The sequence below is a fragment of the Diuraphis noxia genome, unplaced genomic scaffold (assembly GCF_037042655.1).
Source record: "Diuraphis noxia isolate RWA-SAM2 unplaced genomic scaffold, SU_Dnox_SAM2 contig0005, whole genome shotgun sequence".
Classification (NCBI taxonomy): domain Eukaryota; kingdom Metazoa; phylum Arthropoda; class Insecta; order Hemiptera; family Aphididae; genus Diuraphis; species Diuraphis noxia.
In genome coordinates this window covers 17,188,955-17,208,652 of record NW_028301715.1, presented here as the reverse complement: position 1 = coordinate 17,208,652, position 19,698 = coordinate 17,188,955, and the positions used below count along the sequence as shown (strand labels likewise).

Here is a 19,698-nt window from a genome sequence, read left to right as displayed (position 1 = left end):
TTAAGTTGTCGCGAATCGCGACTGTTGCTCGGCGCGATTATCGTAATGAGATTGTGAATTTCATCATTTATGTTAAATATTTCGTATCCAGTAGCTCTGCGTCCGCTGCCGTTGTGGTTGAAGTAAATTATACGAGTAAACGGTTTTACGATATATATTATTGATTTTTTATATGTAGTAGTGTACGTATCACATATTGTTTGAGTTTTGTAATCAAATTAGATCTTTTGATAGTGTGCATTAGATTGCTCTTCCATACATTTTTATACCTTGATTTTATACATTTATTATCCGTGCAAAATGTTTGTCTGCCTTACAATCGACGAATAAAAAATTATCATTGCGATAAATGATAATTAATAATATGTCGACGCGGATTGTCCCTTGTCTCTAATATACACAAAGTGCAACCTAACCACGTGTGTGCGAATTTCAATTGGTATCTCACATTAAAATGTTATTTTCATTATCTGTATTAAAATTGTTACTTTCATATCAATCGTTTTTTTTATTTTTATTAATTATAAACTTGAACTTTTATAATCATTTTTTGTGGGTTTCGTCAATTGCGCCGCATTTGGGATACTACCTGTATCGTTCTTTCGCCTGATATGTTACACGATGCCCAAAGATACGGTGGGAAAGATTTTTAGTTGTAATAGAAATAATATTATAGACGTTTATATATATATTTAAGAATCGATCAGCGTACACCATTTATTACATTCAAATATCCATCGGCGCAATTGACGTACACAATTTATAACATTGGAATATCGATCGGCGCAATTGATATATGCCCATTTTTTGCAACCAACACTCTTATCAATTGTTTTTCCGCTCTATAGCACTTGCAACTACCATTTTTTTTTTTTTTTATTGAAACGTAAGAACAATAATTTTTATAATTACATTATTCCCAATAAATACCTGGACTTAGTAATATAGTCCATACTATAATCCCCCCCCCCACAAATAACTATAAAACGAGTCAAAAACAAATTGTTGCCGCCGCAACATAATTATAGGTATAGCATAATAGTATTTAATTAATTAACATCGGACAGCGAGGATGGCTGGACACAAACACACACACACTATCACCTGTTGTCATTATAATATTTTATTTTTATATCTATTTAAATGTGTTTTGTGAGTTATATAATGCCTATATGTAGATTATGCTCGTTATCGTATGCCGCCGCACCGGCTACGCGAATAGTAGTTAACCCGGCCGCCGTGACTGTCTGTCTTTGCTGATACGTTGTTCCGATCGTTTCAACACGTACAATAAATATTATTATAAGTGCAATTTATAATTATTTTATTGTTTTTTAATAAATGTGAATGCCAGAAGGGCTTCTGTAGTTTTTATTATATTTCGGTGCTAAACGCCAAGGGCATTTTTATATCGTATGCCTACTCTATCATTGTAAGCCATAAAGGCAGCATATTATTATATTATTGATAAGTTATTGTCATTGCCGTGTATTATTTTATATTATTTTAGCACAGGACCAGCTGGCCAGTCTGCGCTCCAAAAACTGTGAGTTTTTACTATTATTATTATTATTCAATTGTTAGGCCAGAAGGCCACCTATTTATATTTTTCTGTCGTGCCAAAAGGGCCGCATATTTATATTATTATATAATTATTGTTTTTATTATACTTATTTAGCTGTTGAGCCAGAAGGGCTATATATATTTTTATATTAATTGTTATTATTGACGTGCCACAAGGGCCGTATATATTATTTTATATTGTCATTATTTGATATTCTATTGGCCATAAAGGCCATAAGGGCTATAATATATATCTGAATTATTCTGATGTGCCAGAAGGGCACATAGTATTATTATAATATTATTTTTGGTCATAAGGACCGCAGATTAATTTGCACCAATTGTTTTCTATATTATATTTTTCTAATCTGTTGAGCCAGAAGGGCTAACCTTTTTATGTTTTTACGTAGCTCTAATAGCTACCGTGAATTATACCTTTATTTTTATTATCTATTAATTTTTGCTGTGATTTTATTATATATTTGTATTATTATTATTATTGTATATTATACAGCACCAGCAACTATAACCGAAAATCTTGTTACCATTTTATTATCACTTGTTTTATTGTACACACCCACATACATACACACATTCATACACAAATACACACAATTCATAACACGCATTACGTAGCTCGACAGTATTTGCCCGGCAATCCCGACCACTGCTGTTCGAGCTATTACACCACTACACACCCAGCTAGTCCTCGCATATTTAAGACCTAGGTGTTAGTGGTGAGCAGCAAAGGTGTCCGGAGTGCGCATATTAACATTATATGCTTCCGGCCCTAACACAAATTGTCAAATAAAATTATTCTGATAAGCATAGTTATTTCACTAGTAGTACCTCATCTGTGTATAGGAAATGTAGTGAAAGTTTTTTTGAGATAATTTTATTTACCAAAACTACTTTATAATTTATATTTGTTATATATTAGATATAATTTTCTCATTTAGTATCTCAAGGTATCTCATTTAGTTTCCTTACAGTGCGTTATAGAAAATTAAAAATATAGTATTCAATATTTTTTAGTTTAATAAACATTTTGAAGTTTAAAATCTTACGAAATAGGTTCGTCAAAATCGTGAAATAAGAAAATATATTAATCGTTTAGTTTTAAAATATATGAAATGTATTAATATTGTTTGAATTATAACAAGATAACATTTTTTTTTCGTTTAAATTTTTGATTTAATAAAATATTTAACTTGAAATATCTATAAAATAAATTGGTGTTGGTGTGTTCACCAATTGCGCCTAAAATGACCTTTTAATATACCAATTGCGCTCTGTCTTTTTTGGGTCAATATACCAATTGTTCTCTGTCTTTTTTGGGTCGATAGCCCAATTGCGCTCAGTTGTTTTCAGGGTTTATAATATTATTCTACATTACACCAAGTATATAAAAATACTTTTATAAAAATTACCTTTTGTCATATTAATACAGTAATCAAATATACCTATTCTGTCAATAATACCCCCTTGACAATTTGCAAATATTCAGTAAAGGATTTAGAATTTACTCTAACACGGAATCTGTGCCATAATATGCATATGAACTGTATAACAAGAATATAATTAATGCATATACAATATAAATATAAAATAATAAATGACTGTTTAATAAAGTAATAAAGTAATATTATAATAATAAATAATCCCTTGTCCTACAATAATAATAACACAATATTCAAACATGTATCTAAAAATTTGAAAAAAAGTCTATGCTTTAATATAATACAATATATTTAAAATCTGGCGGTGGTATGATCTATGATAACAATTATGGGATGTGATATGCTCGTATAGATACAATACCTACCATATTTCATCTATTCTGTGTAGATACTATATAATTTATATTTTGGTATTTTTTTCTGTTGGTTTTTTTTATTATGGTTATTTTTTCCGTGTTTTTTTCTTCCTTGGATTTTTTTCCGTATACCTCAACGTACAAAGTTCACTATTGGCGGAACGGTACAACGAATACCGATTTACAAATAGTTATTCTCGTGACGGACAGCGACGTTCAGGACGAGAACGGAGAACCGTAATACACGGCCATGGAACTACAGCGCACAACAACAGTAAGGAAAAGTCAAGTGGTATCCCGTTGTACGAAGCTTCAATGAATGTTAACAGAAAACAAGGAACAACAGACGCGTACACCTAGTCCAGTCGTGCTGGTCTGGAGCATAACTAACTGCTGGCTGGACGATGAACGCCACACAGTAGTGGTAGGTATACACAATCAAGGCCGAATTAAGCACCTATTGGGCCCCGGGGCTGAAACTTTATATGGGCCCTTTTGACAAAACATGCTTTACAAAACCGCTCGCTACGCTCGCAGAACACTACATTTTTTTAAAACTATTTCACAAATTCTCAATAGCATTATCAAATTATCAAATTAATAGGTTTGTACAATTTATGTCTATAAAATTTCTCATTTTAGTATGATAAAAGTAAATACAAATTTTCATAATAACTATTTAATTTATTAATAATAATTATTATCTTCTATTATCATTATCTTCCAATCACAAAACAATTTCATGAAAGTAATAGTGTATTAGACGTTTGCAATGATGTTTTAGTTTGTTATAAATCATCACTTAATAAGCCTGGACAATTATTTGTAATCAAGCTTCTTTCTACATTTGAAGCTTATGACTTTACCAATATTTCCATCCACGAAATGTCACCATCTCATAGTCTTCCTAATAGTGAAATCTTTGTTGTTGAGCATGGTTATACTCTTTACAGTAAGATCTAAATAATTTAAATTAATTATAGAGATTTAAAATAAATATTTGATTTATTTATAGATAAACCAACTACAATTTTCTATGGGCCTAAAAACAATAACTGTCCTTTGATTATATGGCCTCATGGTGGCCTCCATGCATCGTCTTTGGACTCTTTTATTGCCGACGCTGCATTCTTTATTCAAATAGGTAACGTCAAAGAATAACAATATTTTATCGATTATAGTTATAATTATAGTTGTTATTTAATGTTGACGTATTAGGTTTTCCTGTGTTATTTATCAATTACAGAGGATCGACTGGCCTTGGTAAAGGTTATGTTGAATCATTACTTGGTAAGATAGGTGATGCTGATGTCAAAGATGTTTATAATGCAGTTCAATCCAATCCTTTATGGTCTAATAGAAAATTAGTGTTACATGGTGATTCACATGATGGTTTTTTGGTTACACAATTAAGTGGACAGTAACCAATGAGTTCTTACATTACTACAGAGAATACTTAATAATGAACGGTATATCTAATTTAAATTGTACACTGATTATACAATTTAATATTTGATATAATGTTTCCTGTGTGACCATGCACAGTGCATAGGGTTCATCTTTCAGTAATAATTTTGAATTTTATTAATATTATTTCAGTCTGAGTTAAAGCAGTGTGCGCTTTACTGATTTGATTACTATGTTTGGGACAACTGATATCCCTGAATGGTACGTTATATTTATAGCAGACTTTTTTTTTTTTATGTTAACTATTTTATTTTAGAATACATTTAAAGCTGAATCAACTAGAAATCCTCGTATAGATTTACTTTCGGTATTTGGTACTTCTGATCTACCAGATTGTTGATTTTCATTAACAAGCTCTTGTATAAATTTGGCTGATACACAGTATACATTACAAAAAAAAAAATCAATTACTTATTATTACTGATTTGCAGGGATATTACAGAAGGTGGTTATAATAACGATAGAACTATCTACTAGCTACCTACGTGGTTAGTGATGGAGTTCTATAGGTACGTGACTACTGACTGTTGTCAATCTGATTATTTGAGTAACACACTAACACATTCGTCACTTTGTTAATTTAATAGACACTATAGTATTATATAATAATAATAACCCCTTCGACCAAACACTTGCAGTTGGCTGTGAGTATCTTAATCAATATTTTTTTATCGTTTTTATAAATAGTAACCGTTTTAATGCGTACGAGTATTTAAAAAAAAAATAGTTTAATGAAAATTAGGTACATACAAAAACAACCACACTATAATATATGAATAACTAATAAGGAAGACCACCAAATAATATTTTTAAGCTTTTTTATAAATAATAACCGTTGTAATGTGTACTAGTATTTTGAAACAATAGTTAATTGAAAATTAGGTACATATAAAAACAACCACATTATAATATATCTATAACTAATAAGGAAGACCACCAGATTATAAAGACCTGAAGAATAAAATAAATATTTGATTTTAAAATCTATAAATAGGATAGTTCAGTTTTGAAATAATTTGTGTCCAGTCTTTTTAACTATTTTATGAATTTCCTCAAAGTACAGTACTGGTAATTTTCAATTTCCTCTAGTTTCTTTGTACATCAGCTATGTAAAATTTGCATGAAAGTAAAAAACTTGACAATTTTATACAAGATTTCTCATTTAATTTCCTAACAGCGCGTTACAGAAAATTGAAAATGTATTAATCATTTTGTTTTAAAATACATGAAATGTATTGATATTATTTGAATCATAACAAGATAAATAATATTTTTGTTTAAATTTTTGATTTAATAAAATATTTAACTTCAAATATCTATAAAATAAATTGGTGCGTTTTTGACATTTTTAAAGTTTTTGTATTAGACGAATTAATGATGAACCTATAATTGCATTAAATTATCAAGCCTTCGATTTTTTTTTTTTTATTTACAATCTGTTACATTAAATTGAACAATAAGTAAAATAGATAAGTGAATAAAGTGACTTGAAGAAAGGACAGATTTAAGAAGCCTTCCAGTGAAGACACTTTGTCAGCTTTAATATACATTTCTATAAGTTAACAATAAAGTAATATTTAATTAAAATTAGGCAATTAACTAAATTAGTAGGTCCCGACACCAACGCCTTTTTAGTCTTTTCCTAGGATTGTCGGGTATGTTTGCCGACGCAAGTTCTTTGATTAGAGGATTATCATGGTTTTTAGCAGATAAGTTAAATCGTCTATAAAAAGTTCTAGCTACATTGCAGACGGGTGAGATGGCAAGATCGTTATGTAGGGTCTGGTTGGACACGTAAAAAGGTGCTTTAGTTATAGCTCGGAGCGTTTTGGATTGGAAGCGTTGAATACGGTTAGTGTTTGAAATTTTTGCAGGGCCCCATAATTGGATTCCGTACGTCCACATTGGTTTAAGATAAAGTTTATATATTAGAAGCTTGATTGGAAGTTTTATGTGGTTGGAGGTTAGGAGAGAGCGAAGAAGACGAAATCGATTGTTTAGGGATAGGAGTTTGCTGTGAATATGAGGAGACCATGTGAGACGTTGATCAATAACTATGCCTAGATAGCGTGTGCTCTGCGCGGTTGGCAAGATTTGCTCATTTAAAGTAATAGGTGGACATATTCCCTTCCTAAGAGTGAAGGTACATTGTATAGATTTTGATTCATTTATTTTCACACCCCACTCCTTATACCATTTTTCGAGGAGGGATAGTTCTTGGATATGCGAGGATGCAATGGATGGATCATGACTGTTGGTTATAATAGCTTTGTCATCGGCAAAGTCAGCGATTAGGCTAGTGGGCAGTGTGGGTTGATCGGATACGAAAATATTAAATAGCAGAGGAGCAGTGACTGCGCCCTGGGGGGCTCCTGCATTTATGGGTTTTGGAGGTAGATGAACCATAACGTACCGAGAAGAAACGATCTTCTAGGTAGGACTTGAGTACCTATAAGGTAATAACTAGACGGTAGGATGAGTTTCAGCTTAAATAAAAGCCCTGCATGCCAGACTCGGTCAAACGCTTGAGAAACATCTAGGAAGGCCCCAGTGCAATATTGTTTTTCTTCAAGAGAAAAATATATTTTGTCTACTATACGGTGAATTTGATGTATCGTGGAATGTTTGGTGCGAAAACCAAACTGGGAGTCAGGCAAGATTTTTGATTCAGTGATAATGTTTAAGATTCTTTTTAATAATATTTTTTCAAACACTTTCGACAGTATTAGAAGGAAGCTAATAGGTCTATATGATGTTGGACAGTCGGGTGGTTTTTTTGGTTTGAGAATGAGTATGATAGTGGAAAACTTCCATAACAAAGGAAAGTAAGATAATCGGAGCATTGAGTTAAATATATAGGTGAGAAGTACGATAACTTTTTTTGGAAGCTGGTTGAGTATTTCAGAAGTTATTAGATCATAGCCAGGAGACTTTTTCCTGGGGAGTTTAGATATTATATAGCGAACTTCAGCAGGAGATGTATGCTTCGGTGGAAGGGACATTTGTAGTGTTGAGTTGAGAAATTGTTCAACTATATTGATTTTTTCCGGAAGGAGAATGGTATTATGGGGTTGAAAAGTATCAGCGAGATGGTTTGCAAATATGTTAGCTTTCTCCTCATCAGAGTGTGCCCAAGTTCCATTTGCATTGCGTAGGATGGCTGGGGGATTTCGTATACGAAGAAGCTGTTTGGTAGCCTTCCAGAGAGATCCATCCTTAGTCGTAAGTGATTCTAAGTGGTTAGTATAAGATTTGTTTCTATAGTTAGCTAGGAATCGTTTAAGTTTTCGGGCAAGCATATTGTAGTGGGATTTATCAGTGGGGTATTTTGATCTTTGCCATAGGCAGCGAGCGCGACGTTTTTGTGCTATGAGGCTACGGATGTAAAGGGGAATGATCATGTTACATGTGTGTGGTTGCGTAGGTTGCGCCGATTCCCATGCTGAAGTTTGGATGTTAGATGTAAGAAGATTCACTGCTTCATCGATATCATTGTTTGTCTTTAGGCGGACTTTTAGACTGGTTTTTTCCAGTATTGACTTATGGAAGTTATCCCAGTTGATATGAGAGTGTAATGGTGTTGGGTTATGTTGGTTGGACAGAGGCTGGCAGTCGATTGAGAGTAGTATGGGGGAATGATCTGAGAATGGAGCGTGTAGATTTGTAATTAATGAGTGGAGTGTGCTGGGAATTTTGGTTACAAATATGTCTAATATATCCGGCCGTTTTCGAGACGATGTTGGCCAATAAGTCGGGTTGGTAGGTGAGATTACTTGTAGATTTTTGCTTATTACAGTATGTAAGAGTGAGTTTCCACGAGGGTTTGTGACCCGGCATCCTCATTGAATGTTTTTAGAGTTTATGTCACCACCGACTATAAAGTTACGTCCGAGGGTATTAAAATAGACATTGAATTGGTTAGTGGATATGTTATGTTTAGGAGGACAGTAAATGGCTGCTATGGAAACAGGTATATTGTTGATTATTATGGATACTGCGCACGACTGTATATAGTCAGTTTGGAATTTTTTGAGTGGATGAGATGTGAGAGAAGATCTAACATAGATAGCGGCTCCTGCATGAGCAGTCTCGTCCGGGTGGTTAGTATGATGCAGACGAAAGCCTGGTATATTAAGAGAGTATCTATTAGTGAAATGGGTCTCGGATATTAAAGCGATATCAATTCTTTTTTCTTGGAGTGTAATGAGGAATTCATCTTTATGGTTTTTTAGTCCGTTTGCGTTCCATGAAAGGATCAAGATAGAGTTTTGGGTGGCTGAGTTATTTGTTGTGTGTGTCATTTAAAAGTTTAGACATGAGTGCTGTGATGAGAGAGATAAGTGGGTTAATTAGACATTTAAATTCTTCTAAAAATTTTGTTATATCATTATTATCAGGACTGGGTAAAGGTCGGGTGTTAGAAGACGGGGTTGGCGGTGGTGCGTTACCTGTATTTGCTGTTGCTTCTGCGTATGATTGGTTTGTTCGAGTACTTGGTTTTTGCGTTGATGGTTGTGGGTTTTGCTGGCAATTGGGTCTCGTCGTTTGGTTGGTTGATTGCGGTTGATGATGTTGGTTGTTATATCTTGAGTTGAATGGTAGACGGCGACGTTGTTGTAGCTCCTTGTATGTAGCACAGCCTTTGTAGTTGGCTGGATGTTCGCCATCACAGAGAGCACATTTGGCAGGCAGGTCAGGTGATTTTATGCAAGTTGTGGTAAGATGGGTTCCACCGCATTTTACGCAGCGAGGAGAGTGCGAGCAATAGCTTTTTGTATGGCCGTAAGTCTGGCAGTTATGACATTGAGGAATTTCATGGCGTTTATGAGGTTCCTCAACTTTAATTTTTGTATTAAGTAGGGACGTTATGTTAAATATTTCCTTACTAATAGATTCAGGATCAAGGTCGACAAAGAATAAGGGCAGTGGTATTTTGGTTTTTTGATGTTTTATGTTTGTCACTTGCCTTACGGTGAAACCTATTTCTTCTAGTGCTAATGCTATTTCATTAGGATCGGTTGTGTGGTGAATATTTTTTATCACTGCTCTGAATGATTTTTCAGATTGAAGCTGGAATGTATGATATTCTGCTTTCTTATCTTTTAAAAAGTGGATAAGTGTTCTATAGCTATCTGGTATGTTTGTTTGGATTTTTATGTGCGAAGTAGTTGATTTACAGATAAAGCTATCCGGTCCAATTATTTCGGTAATTGCATTTCTAAGTTCGGCAAAGTTGATTGTTCCTTTTACGTATATTGGTGGTGGTAGGTCTATTTTTCTTGTTTGAGTAATTACGTGTTCAGATTCATTTTGATTATAAACATCATTATTGTCGGCAATATCAGGACCGTTGGAAGGTTCATCTACAGATAATGCGGAGAACCGGTTTGGTGAGAAAAATAATTTTGTTTTTTTCCCCTGGTTATTGTCTGGAGTAACAGGTGAATTAGGAAGACTACGTTTCGAAGACTTTTGTTGTTGCCATTCAAGAATTTGATAATGTAGAATTATTAATTGTATGGGTATTTGATTGTTTTACTATCTTAATTGGCGGTACGGTTTTGGGTGGTTTACTTTTAGTTGGATTCTCGGACATGGCGCGATAGTCTAATCTGCAGTCCAAAGGTCACCGTATTGACGGTGCCCGAGGATGACAGATAGTGATATTTTGCGTATTTTTAATACTAATTAATTGATTAATTTAATTTTAATATCACTTGAGAGTTGAGATGTGATGGTTGCTGACACAAGCGACTTGCAAGTGTAAGATAGAAGTTTGTTGTGTATATATATTTTTATGTAGAGTTTAAAACAAATTAGATTAAAATCCGTTAAGATTAACGAATATTGCATAACACAGCTCAGAGACAACGTATCGTACGTGCGTACTGCGTGGATGCCCGCGAGGAACTGGAGCCTTCGATTTAAAATTTAAAACTACCATGTAATTTGTTTATTCAAATTTAAACATTATTCAACTTATGCGTTTTAACGTTATTCATTATAATATTTATTGCTATTTTAAACTTCTTTTTACATTTAGTTTTATTGATTTGCCCAGTATTTCGAGTCACAGTTTTACAAAAATAACCATAATATAATATTATAATTTATAAATAATTTTTTTTCCTGGCATTGATATTATTATTATAGTATGTTTCAATCATTAATCATTTTCTGTTAAGTTATTTGATATTATTTTTATTTATAATAGTTTATCGTTTCTGTTCTGTTATCCATTATCCGTTTCCAATCGTTTATCGTTTACTGATATGATAACTGTTACCCGTGTCAATCGTTTATCGTTTTCCGATATGTTATCCGTTATCAATTTCAATCGTTTTTTGAATCGTTTAACGTTATTCTCGTTACGTGACAAAAACGTTTTGAAGCCCTGATTGTATATACTATAAATATCTGGGTAGCCGAGTAATGAATCTGATTTGATTAATTTAGAATTTATTTTATAAGAACCTACTTTTTTTTTTCTTGAAATAATATCAATATAATTAATATATACCTTTGGTATAAAATGTTCTAGACTTACAAACCCTCTTCGCTCAGAATCGTTTTACGTAAACAAATGAATATTATATCCATGCTGTAAATTGTTTTTAAAATTTTACTTTTTTTATATATCAATTAGTCAAATTTTTGTAATCATTTTTAAAATGGAGTCTGACATAAGTTGATGTAGGCATATTATAGGTGCTGAAATTGTATTTATTATAGTGTCGGGATTTGATATCAACTGTTCACTATAGGTACCTACTTATTTTCATTTTTTTATAAGTGCGTACAATTAAACGATTACAGATGATTTGAGTATTACGAGAAGTAGTAACAAATAAATAAATAAATAAATAAATTGTAGTTTACAATGATGAAAGCGAATATATTATTTTTATCATAATTTTTTTTTTAACAAATACGCCTCAACTACCGAAGTTATTGGCGTTTCAAAATACATATTTTCGTTTACTTAATTTTTACAGAATAATAAATTGTAAATAGGTGAATAATTGATACAATAATAAGTTTTAAGAGAAATATGTTTACAATAAGTGTGTTATTCTAAGTTTTGCTAATGTTATTATATTTTATGCAGAAGGTTGGTCTCTTTGCGGAATTCTATTAGTGATGATGTTCTCTCTTCGTTAGGTGCAAGTATTTGACACAGATTGTTGGGGAGCATCAGCTAGTAAGTTTGTGTCTGGCGTCTTTTGTGAGGAGGCATTCAGTTAAAAGATGTTTTACTGTGATCGCGGACCGCGGTGTTACATGAGGTGCATTTAATTTCTCTTAATTTGTTATCTTGTATTAATCTCCATTATCATAATTTTGTTTCACGAAAATTGTATAATATTCTCAATTTATTTAATTTATTTATTCAGAATAATCAATTTATTCACAAGTTTAAATATTCAAAATGATTTTTATTTTTATTAAAAACTAAAACTATTTAAAATAACGTATTATTGTTTTAATCAAAAAATAATTAGTTACTCAAATAATTGTTGAGCTGTAATATTAAAATGAATAACTAGTAAAAAAAAATTAGTTATTAATGTTTTTTATTTTGTATTCATTATTTTAACTTGTTTCTGGTCTTCCCTCGCTGCTTGGTGGGGGTATGGCATTATTCTGATTAGAAGAAGGAGCCTTTGGATCACTTGAATCAGTTGAAGTAGGGTTTCTAATTATATCAACAATAAATTGTTTTGCGGATTGTGCGTCTGTAATTTTGCTTTGACAGTAATTAGTAAGTGGGGTTTGTAAATCTGCAACATAAATTAGTATTTATTAGATTTTTTGATTGTGTGCATTAGATTGCCCTACCATACATTTTTATACATTTATTATCTGTGCAAAATGTTTCTCTGCCTTACAATCAACAAATAAAAAATTATCATTGCGATAAATGATAATTAATATGTCGACGCAGATTGTCCCTTGTCTCTAATATACACAAAGTGCAACCTAACCGCGTGTGTGTGAATTTCAATTGGTATCTCACATTAAAATGTTATTTTCATTATCTGTATTAAAATTGTTACTTTCCAAATTTCATATCAATCTTTTTTTTCTTTTTGTTGATTATCAACTTATATTTTTATAATCATTTTTTGTGACCAACACCCTTATTAATTGTTTTTTCACTCTATAGCACTTGCAACTACCATTTTTAGATTCTGAACGAAGTGATGAATGTATTGATTTCACAATAATGGATGTTTTTTTTTTTTGTGTCTGTGTACAGCATAACTAGTCGAAATAATGCTTCAATTTCAAACTTTGGATGTGGTTTCCGATGTAAAAGTGAATATCCATGGTGAATTATACAGGTCAAAAGTAAACATTTTCCAACAGTTTTCAAAAAAATCGATAAAAACAAAAAAAAAAAAAATGACAGAAAAACGGGAATTTTTACGCAAAACCAGTTTTCGACCAAATCGATTTTTTATATGGTTGTAATTCAAAAACTAATCACTGTAAATACTTGAAATTTAATTGAAATTTAACCTAACCCTAACCTAATCTAACCTAAAAATTATTTTATCCTAGAAATTCATAAAAAATTTTCTTTTTAAATCTAAGATTTGAAAATTTTTTATAATCTATAATATATCCTAGACATTTAAACCGTCTCCGTTCAGAATCGTTTTTCGTATACAATGATACCTATCATTGCATTCAAATTTAACCTACCTTAGTCAGAGGTCCACCCCACCCCCAATGTATAGCAGAGCGATACCCACTTACCCGCTTTTTTTTTAAATTGAAACGTAAGAACAATAATTTTTATAATTATATTATTTCCAATAAATAACTGGACTTGTAATATAGTCCATAATATAATCCTCTCCCCCACCACAAACAACCATAAAACGTGTCAACTGATAAGTCGTGTCGTATTAGAGCCTCAATCCGGCTCCTATTTATGTAAATGATATTATCTTCTTTGAAATTTTAATGGATTTCCGGATATGCTTCACAATGAAAACTTTTGTAGGAATAAAAATCATAAGATAATAATCTTTTGATAATAAAAATAATTACGCACTTGTATAGTCTGAAAAAAATTAAATGAGGTTTTAAATATATAATAATTAAATACAAGTCTTAAATACGTAATTCAATGTTCCTCATAACTTATAACATAATTGAATAGGAGTTAAAAATATTTAATAGTTTCTGATTTTAATAAAATGTATCTATATACTTTTATTACTGACACAGAAAACTTTTATCGAAAGAATTTTAAAAAAATGCAATTCCCAACTCATAACACTCCAATAATATATTAAATCCTTGGCCCCTGGGACTTCATATTCTTTCGACGTTATTTACTTGAGCTGAAAAACTATGGGGTTTTATCACAATCTCATCACTCAATCCCTTGATTTTCTTGTATGAATATAAGACTCAGAGACGGACTGGCTAGAGGAAATAGGCAGATATATCTCCCAATGCCGGAGAAAATTATAACTTTGTTTATGGGCCAAGGACATTCGTTTAATTTTAAAGGAAGATCTAATATAGTAATATTAGTCACACGTAATATCATCAGTATACAAATGTTAAATCATTATGTAATATTTAATATTTAAAATATTAAATGTTAAATTTAGAGTAAATACGTATTTCGCATAAATTTACATTGATTAAGTTTTGATGAAAATCTAAATTTTTTTTCAAAAAATGGCCATAACATAGTGTATATAGGTACGCATGCAAATTTTAGCTACTGGAAAATAAAACAATTAATGTTTTTCTTACTTAGGTTAACTGCCGAAAAAGCTTCAATAAGTTAAAAAATGATTGAATGTAGATTGTGTTCAGCGATAGGGAACCAAAAGTCGGAGGCATTTATGTAAACTAGTGTAGAAGAATTACATTTTAATTAAATAGGTAGTTGAAATTAAACACAAAAATGTTGTTTTTTTGATTAAGCATTTAAAGTATAAACTAATTGATATTTTTCTTGTTACCTATAGCCATTTAGGCATAACTAATCTTTAGGTTTCAAGGTGCAGCAGAAATACCGGACAAATTAAATTACTTATATTCTGCTCAATATTTATATATTAAATTAATAGACACTTGCACAATAAGTACAAATTTACAATTTAATCTTAATTTTATATTACCTACTGAAAACGAAATAATTTAGATTTTATTAAATAGTTTTTGGATAAATTCAAAATAGTAAGTTTTTAAATCTAATTTTTACACAAATGTTAATATTAAAAAAAGCGGGTAAGTCGTGTATGTCGCTCTGCTGTACGGTAGGTTACATGTGGGTTACTGTAATGGATGGAATTAAATTTGAATCCAATGATATTATATCATTGTATACAAAAAACGATTCTGATCGAAGACGGTTTATCTGTCTAGGATATATTATAGATTATTAAAAATTTTCAAATCTTAGATTTAAAAAGAAAAATTTTTATGAATTTCTAGTTTGAAATAATTTGCGGATTTTCGTGATTTTTACATATGTTGTCGAGATTCAAACTTTGAATGCTTGTAAAAAAAAAATTATGACTACGCATTTCTTTTATTTTTCAATTTTAATTGTAAAAATATATTATGAGCCTTGCATTAAATTTTCAAATCTTAGATATAAAAAGAAAATTTTTTATGAATTTCTAGCTTAAAATAATTTCTGTATTTTCGTGATTTTTACATAATATGTTGTCAAAACTCAAACTTTGAATGCTTAAAAAAAAAATTGTGACTATGTATTCCTTTTATTTTGCAACTGCTATTGTAAAAATATGTTAGGAGCCTTGTATTAAATTTTCAAATCTTAGAATTAAAAAGGAAAACTTTTATGAATATATTTAAGATAATTTGAACATTGTCGTAATTTTTACGTATTTAGTCAAAATTTGAACTTTAAATGCTTATAAAAAAAAAATTGTGACAATATATTTCTTTTATTTTTCAATTGCTATTGTAAAAATATATAATGAGCCTTGTATTAAATTTTCAAATCTTAGATATAAAAGGAAAATTTTTTATGAATTTCTAGCATAAAATAATTTACGAATTTTCGTGATTTTTACATAATATGTTGTAAAAATTCAAACCTTGAATGCTTATAAAAAAAAATTGTGCCTATGAATTTCTTTTATTTTTCAACTGCTATTGTAACAATATGTTAAGAGCCTTGTATTAAATTTTCAAGTTTTTCTGCCTAACAAATACTAATAATGATCGAAAATTTGAAATGCCTATGAATAGTTCAACTTAAGTCGAAATTTTTTGAAAATTGCATGGTGGATAGAATATACTTATATAAACATTAGGTAAAATTTTCATGTATCTATGGTCATTTGTTTTAAAGTTACATCAAAAACCAAAATCGATTTTGTCGAAAAATGAGTGTGCGTAAAATTTCCTGTTTTTCCCTTAATTTTTAGTTTGTTTTTCTCAATTATTTAGAAAATTATTAAGAATTTTTTACTTTTGACCCTCCTAAAGTACCAACTAGATTCACTTTCTGATCGAACGAGGTACTGAAGTCAAAAATCGAAGCATTTTTACTGCCCCAAAACGTGATGACAGACACAAAAAAAAAAAAAAAAAAACACACATCATGGTAAAATCAATACATTCATCGCTCCGCTCAGAATCTAAAATGATACTGGAAATGTTTATTTAAATCCAGTTGTTAACTTTTAAAAATTTGTCAAATATGAATTTTTTGGGGCAAATTGATTTGAAACTTAAAAACTTTTTTTAATATGATTACTTTAAGGGAACGGATTTGAATGCATACGAATGTTCGAAAACATTACTTCCTTAGCTCAAAGTAAATTTCATACATCAAAGAATTTAAAAATGGGTAACTTTTATTCACCATATTTAAGATTCTTTTACTTATGAATAATAAATTAATATGAATAATTGATTAGAATAAAAATGTAAATTATAATACAACAATTTTTTTCATTGTTAAAAATAATTTTAAGAGCATTTTATCAGTGCATTTATAAACAAACATTCTGTTATGAGTGCATTAAATCACATTTTTAAAAGGTATTATTAAGGTATTTTTCCTTTTTTTTTAAAGCATTTAAATCTAATTGATTACTTTTGGGAATTTCCTGACCCAAATAAATTTCTTTAATTATTTATTATTCAGATCAATTTCATTTTTTTTAAATACGTTTAACTAGTATCAATTTTTTTATATTATTTGACAGGTTTTTCGGTAACACTATATCTATCGTAAATATATTATCTGCCACATCTATAGTATCATCATTTTTTAAAGGAGTGGTAAATTTCTGATAGACCGTTAAAACAGCTATGAAGTTTTCTCACAATTTCACCTAATGCATTGGCTTTTATGTGGGAATATAACCCATATTATAATGTTCAATTAAATCTAAGTCCGATTCTATCAATAACGCATTTACTGAATAGCTGCCTTAATCTATCAATAACTTAAACCAAACCACTTACCCAAATTACTTTTTTTTAATTTCATTATATCATATTAAATTTACTTAAAAAAAAATTATAATAGCATTCTAAATTTCTAACACTATTCATACCACGTTCTGTTATATAGGTATAATAGACACCACATTGACACTACACAGTTACTAATTACATATTTACAATCGATTTTAATGTTTAATATTATATACTACATACTAATTAGTAATTAGGTACCTATACCTTTTAAATATTGCTTGTATTTTGTTGCCACACCTGTAAAAATAAACAACGTTGTGACATTTTCAAATAGTTTTGGGAATATCTAAATTCCATATCATATAACTCTTTAGGTTTAATATTCTACAAATTATATTTATCAACTGAACCACTTTAAAAGTATCTCCACATTTATTCGAAACATTCAAAGCTTCTCTTACTTATGTCGCTATACATAAACTTTTTTTAGTAATCATCACGTACAAATAAAGTTTTAATTTAAAAAAAATACACAACAATTTGTACTTTTGTAGGTTAAAATTAATGTCAAAGAAAATCAAATCATTATATTGACTACCTATCAAACGTATAAATGTATAATATTCAGTTTTTTTTAAATTTAAAATCTCACAAGATTGTTTTGTTTTTATTTATTATTTATATTTGTACTCCACAGAACAAGTTCGTGTAGTGAGAGACCAGAAATATATGATCATTATTGCTTGTATGTAGTATGTTTTCTTCATTATAATTTTCACGAATCAAAGAATTGAATAGATAATTAATTTTTAATTTTAATATTATTTTATGATTGATATTAGTTTTAATAAACTATAAAACTGATTATTAAACAAAATATATAATCTAGTATTGTATACTATACTCTATATTATTATTTGTCAATTTCAATTGCCTAACGTTAAATTGAATTTAATTAAAAAATAAATAAATCAGTGATTGATATCATTTTTTTTAAATTCTTAAATTAATAATATTCCAAAGATTTTTAAAAGCACGTTTTAATAAATTGTATGGTGAAAAATTCTACTTAATGGCTATTATTTAATTTTTATTTTTTTTATTGATCTTTATAGCTTCGGCGACATGGGCCATTAGGGCTATTATTTATAAAATAATCTATACTACATAAAAATAAATTAAAAATATACGTACTTTGAATATATGGTTCTAAAATAATAATAATAATTTGTTATTTATGTGATATTATTTCTAATGAACCTATAATGTAAAATATACAAAAGCTACTTGAAATCGATCAAAATATTTATAAATAGTAAATTTTAAAATATTGGTTTATTTTCATAGTTTCTGAACCAAACGTCAACATGTTATCAAGGACACCCATATGGAGGGGTCAAGGGATGGACATGCCCTCCCCCCCCTGGAAAATGTCGAAAATCTTGAAAAACTGTTAACTTTGATCAGAATCTATTTATTTAAATATAATTTAAAAATTTAATTTAATATAGCATGAAAATCTGTAATTTGTTTATGAAAAATTGGTTTATTTAGTTAGAGAATGAATATGCACCTAGAGCAAGTAAATATATTTGGTGTTAAAAAAAGAAATTTAAAATTTTTATTTGTCAATTAATATTTTAACAAAATATAATTAATGTTTTAAGTGTCCAATTTACGAGTAGGATGACTCGTGGCCATTCCTTTTTATAAATGGATTGAAAATGTTGTCCCCCCTTGAGAATTTTAGTATGGGCACCCTTGCATGTTATAGATATAGAATAAGATGATGAGTTGTATCTAACATTGCGTGATAAACCCCATTTAAGTATTTTCATACTGCTATGATGGTACTTGGGGAATTAATATTATTAAGTAAAAATTATAAGATGGTGATAAATACAAAAGTTATAAATAACTAAAAAAATATAAAAATTTACATACCAAATTTTTCTAGAAATAAAATAATAAACATACTATTTAATAAATTATATTACTCTACCTTATGATTCACAATCCAAGAAATAAATTATATAGATGACCCACAACTGCTATGCTATGAAATATTTCATTACGCAGTATTTTACAACGATCTTTTGATGGGGATCGAGCGTTTGCATGTTTTCAATTTATGTTGATATATAATAACTGTTTGATTCTAGATAGTCGAATATTTAGTATAAGGTTTTTCATGAGGGATTAGTTTATTAAAACAAAAACAAAATAAATTATAAATAAATAATTGACGGTACTATTTCATAATATTATTTAGTATTTTGCCACTTATACTCTGAAAGTCTAGAAGAATGATGACCATCATAACTTATAAGTTATAGGTATCGTTTCTATAGTGTTGGCTGAAACGGCCACTGACCTGCAGTGGTATAGGTTTTGTATATGAAGTCGGCTGAGTGAAA

At 29.7% G+C, this 19,698-nt stretch overlaps 1 protein-coding gene and 1 long non-coding RNA gene across 3 annotated transcripts; one reads left to right on the top strand and one right to left on the bottom strand.

The window, feature by feature from the left end:
• Window positions 1-4,171: 4,171 nt before the first annotated feature.
• On the top strand, window positions 4,172-4,803 carry LOC149054979 (acylamino-acid-releasing enzyme-like). The gene is made up of 3 exons (XM_089229476.1): window positions 4,172-4,331; window positions 4,395-4,523; window positions 4,598-4,803. The coding sequence occupies exons 1-3, from the start codon at window positions 4,265-4,267 to the stop codon at window positions 4,801-4,803; spliced, it is 402 nt and encodes a 133-aa protein (XP_089085602.1). The 5' UTR covers window positions 4,172-4,264.
• Window positions 4,804-12,261: 7,458 nt separating this feature from the next.
• On the bottom strand, window positions 12,262-19,271 carry LOC149054978 (uncharacterized). Of its 2 annotated transcripts, XR_016192116.1 has the most exons (5): window positions 19,226-19,271; window positions 18,476-18,490; window positions 17,546-17,578; window positions 13,911-13,919; window positions 12,262-12,627 (listed from the first exon to the last, which is right to left on the bottom strand). It is a non-coding gene; the product is annotated as an uncharacterized LOC149054978 (long non-coding RNA). The 2 variants fall into 2 exon arrangements; XR_016192117.1 differs by lacking the exon at window positions 13,911-13,919.
• Between the last annotated feature and the right edge of the window lie 427 nt (window positions 19,272-19,698).